General features: G+C 44.0%; 1 protein-coding gene across 1 annotated transcript; it reads left to right on the forward strand.

Annotated features, from left to right (window-relative positions):
- Positions 1–1532: 1532 nt before the first annotated feature.
- On the forward strand, positions 1533–2492 carry LOC103893947 (olfactory receptor 10A5-like). The gene is given in 3 exon segments (XM_009273250.2): positions 1533–1862; positions 1864–1963; positions 1966–2492. Coding segments are annotated over 3 exon segments (957 nt in total).
- Positions 2493–7388: the final 4896 nt, after the last annotated feature.

Here is a 7388-nt window from a genome sequence, read left to right on the forward strand (position 1 = left end):
CCTTCCTTCCTTCCTTCCTTCCTTCCCCTAAAATCCTCTGTGGCTCCATCTCGCATTATTTTCACTTCTCTGTTCATGTCAGAAAGCCCAGTGGCCAAAAAATAGATATCAAGTAATTTAAGACACCCCAGTAAGGGAAACTGAAGTCCTACTGATTGACTGACTGCATCACAGTGAAAGAAATGAAACATTTAGTGTCTGATTCACCACATCACCTATAAAAGGAGTGAGATAAGTCCTACTATAGGTGTGCTTCTGTCTCTCCAGTAGAGATTTCTGAAGAAAGAAGAGAGAAGTCCCACAGCACAGTCGGTGGAGTGGGGGTGAGGGCATCTAACTTTAAAAATTGACATCAACATCTCTGCAAAAGGGATCTCAAGCAAATGCAAAGATCTAAGGAATAAATATGAGCCTTTGTACCCTGCAATCACATTCTATGTATTCCCCATTGTTGAGGAAGAAACTGCTGGAGACATCCTCAAGTCCTTCCCCAAGACATCTCCAGAACAGTGCAAGCAAAGGTGCTGAATGTGAGAATTACACCCTAGGATTAAGTCACCAGAACAAATGGATGTCTCACAACAGGGCTGTATGTGCTGTTCTTCCTTTGATGATGTGTCCTTCTCTGTGTGATATGGTCTCCTGACCAGGTCCATGTGTGTACAGTGGAAAAGGTGCTTCCCCACTCTGTCCCCATACATGGGTACATTTCTGCTGCCAAAATGCATTCTGTGCCTTGAGATTTACCAGTGTAGTCCAGTGGCTGGTTGCCCCTTCAGTAAGAGATGACGAGTCTGAAGAACGCAGAATTAATGACCCCTTTCTCCTCTGTGTCAGGCTAATTTCTTCTCTCTCTCTGTGCATCAGTTTCCCATTCTGGGCAGTAAGAAAACACAAAGCTGCCACGGCTGGCACAGCGCTGCATGAATATCCCATCTGCATCATACACACAGCAACACTCATCAGGGTAATGAGGCAATGTGACTAATGAAGCAGATAGTACTGAGCTTCACCCTCTACACTTTCTTAGCATTCTCTATGGGTATCTTTCCTTCTAATTATTCCTTCTTCCTTTGCCTGCCTATGGACAAAGGGTATTTGGGTTTGCTTTGTTTTGGTTTGGTTTTGCTTTCTTTGGACTGTGGGTGTTTTGGTTGTCAGCTGGGCTTTCCCTTCAGTGCAGAGAGCGCCTATGGAACCAGTTGGGACCACAGACCTGACATTTGTGGGGAGCACAATTAACCATGCACCCATAATGGAGCTAACCCCGAAATACCAACTCCTCATAGTTGTATGCTTGGTCACTATCCCAAACTATGAAACTTAGAGAGCATTAACATCACGCGCTTTCAGCACGCACAGTCGTTGCCTTCTTACTTTGTTCAGCTAAGCCAGCTCTAGAGTTGCACCCTTCGATCCAGTGGCTCTCCAGGGATTCCCAAGAGACTCCTCACTTGAGTAACTGGCTGAAGCACAGCGATCTTGGTGCAGTGACTACCCCTCTGGCAGTCTGTCCATTTGATTCCTCCCAGATGAAGCCAACAGAGGGACCAGAACCAGGAAACCACACTCTGCTGACTGAATTTGTCCTCTCTGGATTGTCCAACCACCCAGAAATGCAGCACTTGCTGTTCTTCACATTCTGCTTAATTTACACCGTCACCATCATTGGGAACCTTCTCATCTTCATGGTCACAGTGCACCCCACCCTCCGCATGCCCATGTACTTCTTCCTCCGGGTCCTGTCCTTCCTGGATATTTCCACAGCATCGATCGTTTTTCCCAAGATGCTGGTAAACTTCCTGTCAGAGGATAGAAGCATCTCCTACATGGGCTGTGCCACACAGCTCTACTGTGTGATTTTTCTTAGCAGCCACTGAATGGTACCTTTTGGCAGCCACGGCCTATGACCGTTATGTGGCCATATGCAACCCCCTTAGATATGCAATCATCATGAACAGCAGAGTTGTCATTCCTTGGTCCTGCCGTCATGCTGCAGTGGTAACACTGTGTCTGTGGTGCAGACAGCTTGGGTGTTCACATTGCCGTTTTGTGGGCCCAAGAAGATTAACTACTTCTTCTGTGATATTCCTCCATTCATCATGCTCACCTGCACTGCCACTTCTTTGTATGAAAAGCAGATCATTACAGCCACAGTGCTGGTCATCTTTACACCATTTTGTCTCATCCTGGTATCCTATGCCTGCATCATCTCCAACATCCTGAAGATTTCCTCTGCAGAGGGCGGACACAAGATCTTCTCCACCTGTTCCTCACACCTTACTGTTGTAAACACTTTATTATGCAAGTGGGACCTTGATTTACCATTTACCATAATTTGGCCAAAATCCAGTAATTCACAAGACACTAAGAAAGTCCTAGCTTTCATATACACGACCATAATTCCCACATTATACCTGATTTACAGCCTGAGGACTAAAGAAGTGAAACGAGTACTAATTAAAATTATAGCTGAGCTGAGGAAGGTATGAACTTATTTTGCTTAAAAGGAATCTTTCTTCTCCTCTGTATACTTGGATTTTTTGTTTCTTTTATGCTTGACATTTTTTAAATACCCTGATAACTTGGAACACTTGGAAAATGAATGTATCTCAAACACTACTTAGACATTTTGTGTTCCTTCTGTCCAGTATGAGTGTATATGAATCTTAGTACTTCAGTATTCATGTTATATCACCTTGTGTCATCTGATGAAAAATGAGGTTTCAGTCTTTGTTTCCAAGAAAAAAAAGTTAATATTTCATACAGTACAGTCACTATAGCAGAGACTGCAATATATCTTGGACAGGTGTATTGTCACCTGGGCCATAGTGTCATCTGTATTTTGCATATCTCTGTTACTAGTTCTTTATGCGATGAATAAAATTTTTTGGAGAAGTGCCTGAGAGCCTTATACAAGCACTCACAGATAAGTGGCTTCAGGACCTTGGAGTCATTTATCTTCTGTCATTTGGAAGAGGGGAGGAAATCAGCTCTAGCTTTGTCTGAGAGAGTACGAAACTGAATGCAGTCTCGTACATGACCAACAAATGTTCTAGGTCCATAAGTGCCTGTATGAAAGTGTGGCAGCAGCCTGTATGTGCCATTTCACCTGGTAATGCAGAGAACCTGGGCCAGATTTCCCAAGGTTCTTGTGTCTCATGTTTTAGTACAGCACATGGGCATCTTCCTTCTCTTTCAAGCAGATTCCAGAGACCAAGAATCATCATTTAGTCTTCCAAGAGTGAGTGGGAGCAAGATGTGTTATTTGGTGAATGTGCTTAAACAGAAAAATGATCATAATGAGCAAGAAAAAAACCTCTCATGAGAGTTGTCTCCACTGAGTTTTGCCTGTTGCCTTTCAGGGACAAATACTAGAGACAAGCATGAGTGCTGGTCTATGAGCTGCCTTCTTTTGCAGTCCAGATGGTACAACCACCATCTTGTAACAATGGACTCTGTCAGTCATCTCCAGTGCCAACCTTCTGCCAGGGCATCCTAGGACTGAGAAGCTCCTCAGAACAACCAGATCTCCAACGGCCTCTGAGTGTGCATGTGTGCACATGTGTGTGTATGCATGTACATGTATGCTTGTGTGCGTGTGTGTGGGAGACCTCTTTGCTCAGACCCTGTTGAGAATTTCTGGCATACTTGGGTAGGTGGCAGAGGTGCCCGCAGTGTGCTGGAGGTTGGACTGTGCTCAGTGGAAATGGGTTGCCCTTGCCCTTCTCGGCTGGTGCAGGGATGGCCTACCTGCTGTTACACCTTCATTTGACCCAGGAAGACTAGGCCACTTGAATCTTTGTGATCCTCCTCCTGCCCTGAGTGACGTCTTTGGAAGAGACCATTCCCTGCTCTCCTCATCTCATACTGTCCTCATTCAAGGCCTTCTGCACCTTTGCAACATTCCTAATTTTAGAAAAATGCAGTAAAGACATTTGCATTTTAGCTAGCTCTCCTTTTTTCTCTTGATAATTAAGAGAAACAGACACTTCTTGAGAATATGTCATCTGTCCTACTTTAAATTCCTAATTTAGGATCAGGGCCTAACAGAATACTGTGTGCTTTTCTCTCTGGTCATATACTCTATTAAAAAGGCCATGGAACAGCCTATCTAAACTACATCCATAGATTATGACAGAAACATATAAAAAAGCTACAGAAAATGCAGTTGTTAAAACCACAATTAGACATTAGAAGCAGAGGGAGGGGTAGTCATGACCTTATTTAAGTAGCACTTGGGAAACAGTCAAGACTGCAGGAGAGATGAGTTCTCACATTTTTCAAGCTGAGGGGATTGAAACCTGTAGTGCCCTTACTGTTATGGTATAGTGTACAGGGAGGAGATGGGGGTATGGTGTTCTCTAGGCATCCTGCTAAAGCTGAGCTGCAGTGCAAAAAAAGACAGAAGAATTATTTTAACTGTATATTTTTACTTTTCTTAAAGAAGGAACATAAGGGATAATTTACCACCTTCTCTGCTAGTAAGTGTAAATACAGGGTTTTTTAGTTTGTTTGTGTGTTTGTTTTCTTCAGCACTTGGCACTAACGGACCTTAGAAAAGGATATGTTATTGTAGGTAGTCTTATTTCCTAGGAAAGGCTGGTTGTCATCGGTTATGGACTAATCAGAAGGACAAACAGCAGGTTCCAAGCCTCCACAGGAGATGGAAAGTTGCATTAGGCATCCTCCTGGTAGGACCTAACTGTATTTTACTGAATGAAAGCAGGACTCTCCACATAAGAATGCAGCAGCAGAGATCCTCAATTACCTGTTCCAATGCACTCCTATATTTAAGAATAAAAGACTGAATTTCAGTAAGCCTCTGTATGCATCTAAGAGTAATTAGGCTTACTATCACTCCCTTTTTGAGACTTTGATTTATTCATTTTCTTTCTAAAAGGTAGAAGTTACTTCTAGGATTTTGAGCCCAATATCTCTGAGAAAACTGAACACTCCAAGCTATCAAGACAGAGATGGGGGTGGGGGATGGGGGAAGGATAAAGATGGGCTTGTTCTCGGTTGTTTTTTTTTTTGTTTGGGTATTTTGTGGTTTTATCTTGTTCATTTTACATTTCACAGGGGAGAGGGGAAGGCGTCTTCTGCTACTGTTGAGCCATTCAGATGATGTGAGGATATGTGGAAACTGATTCCATGAAGATTTGTCAGCTTTTTAGCAGAAAGGCAACAGAACTGTAAGAATGGAACACACGAGTCTCTAAGAGATCTACCAAAAACATGAACTAAACTCTAAATGTGATTTACCCTCTGACTGTAGAAGGAGCTAAGATGACAACCTAGGAAACAGACAACTTGTAGGTATCTGGAGATGGCAGGCAGTGAGGAATTCGTTTTCCCTACCTCCAGTGTTTTATTACCCACACACAGGCATAAAGTACAATTTCAGACCCCCAGGCATACCCTACCTGACCACCAGCAGCCAATTCAGAAATTTTTGGGTCTCACTTATGTCCAGTCCATATCTGCCAGCTCCATGCAATGCGTCACTATGGCATCTTAAGTAGCACTGATCAGCTGTGTTTGAGTACTTGAATGCCACGCCAAGGAACTTAATGGAGTCTAGAGAGAATTTCAGCTCATTACATACATTCAGTTTGGGCAACTGAATTGTTACTGAAATTAGGATGGCTCCAGTTAGCTGGCTAAAACATCTAAAGGTGTTCCATGTAGGTGTCTGCTTGTCTGGTTGTTACCCCATGATGTTCAAAGGAAGTGTCGTGAATACAGTCAGCAGAGTCTTCATGGTGCTGGTTGATATGATATGGTACATAATGGAAACCTCATTCTCCTGCAGCTGATTCTCCTTGAATGTTAGAAAAGGGCATTCCAGGACTGAAAACACACCATTAAAGGCATATATGTGGTGCTCTTTGAAAATCCATTAAATCCCTACTTAGACATTCTCAAAAAACTTCCCTGTGCTGCAGAGAAATACTTTGAAGTCCTGGTGGACATCAAGTTGAACAAGAGTCAGCAATGTGACCTTGACCTTACTGCAAAGAAGGTTAATGGTATCGTGGGTTGTATCAGGCATAGGATTGTCAGCAGGTTGAAGGAAGTGATCCTTCCCCTTTATTCAGTGATGGTGAAGCCACACCTGGAGTACCATGTCCAGTTCTAGGCTCCCCAGTACAAGAGAGAGATGGACATACTGGAGAGAGTCCAGTAAAGAGCCACAAAGATGATTAAGAGACTGGAACATCTCTCCTATGAGGAAAGGCTGAGACAGCTGGGATTGTTTAGCTTGGAGAAGAGAAGGCTCAGAGGGAATCTTATAAATGTGTATAAAAACCTGATGGGAAAGAATGAAAAAGACAGAGCGAGACTGTTGTCAGTGGTGCCCAGTGACAGGACAAGAGGCAATGGGCACAAATTAAAAACCATGAAATTCCATATGAACAGAAGAAAAAAACTTTTTTACTCTGAGGGTGCTCAAATAATGGAACAAGTTTTCTGGAGAGGTTGTGGTGTCTCCCCCTGCAGAGATATTCAAAACATGACTGGACAGAATCCTGGGCAACTGGATCTGGTGAAACCTACTAAGCCACAAAGACCCCAAGATCATTCTCTGAAGCCAATTGGTCCCCAGCCTGTGCTGGGGCATGGGGTATTCCAGGACTTGGCATTGCCCTTTGCTGAATTTCATGAGGTTCCTCTGCCTGTTTCTCCAGCCTCTTCAGGTCTCCCTGAATGACAGCATACCCATCTGGTCTATCAACACTCCTCCCATCTTTGTATTGTCAGCAAACGTGCTGAGAGTGCACTCTGTGCTATCATCCAGGTCATTAATGAAGAAGTTAAATAGTACTAGATGCAATATTGGCTCTTGGAGTACTCCACTAATGACTGGCCTGCAGCTGGACTTTGAGCCCCTGATCACAATCCTCTGAGCACAGCAGTTCAGCGAGTTTTCAATCCACCCCACTGTCCAGTTAGCTAGTCCATACTTTGTCAGCTTGTCTATTAGGATGTTGCAGGACAGAGTGTGAAAAGCCTTACTGAAGTCTCTAGTCATCCATCAAGCCAATCGCCTCATTATTACTCATACTCATCATTGAGTAGGGAAGTGATCGTGCCCCAGCTACTCGGCACTGGTAAGGCTGCACCTCGAATACTGTGTTCAGTTTTGGGCCCCTCACTACAAGAAGGACGTTGAGGTGCTGGAGTGTGTCCAGAGAAGGGCAACGAGGCTGGTGAGGGGTCTGGAGAAGAAGTCTTATGAGGAGCGGCTGAGGGAACTGGGGTTGTTTAGTCTGGAGAAAAGGAGGCTGAGGGGAGACCTCATCGCTCTCTACAACTTTGTAGTGAGGTGGGTGTCGGTCTCTTCTCCCAAGTAACTAGCGATAGGACGAGAGGAAATGGCCTCA

This window comes from Aptenodytes forsteri, unplaced genomic scaffold (genome assembly GCF_000699145.1).
Source record: "Aptenodytes forsteri isolate BGI_AS27 unplaced genomic scaffold, ASM69914v1 Scaffold431, whole genome shotgun sequence".
Classification (NCBI taxonomy): Eukaryota; Metazoa; Chordata; class Aves; order Sphenisciformes; family Spheniscidae; genus Aptenodytes; species Aptenodytes forsteri.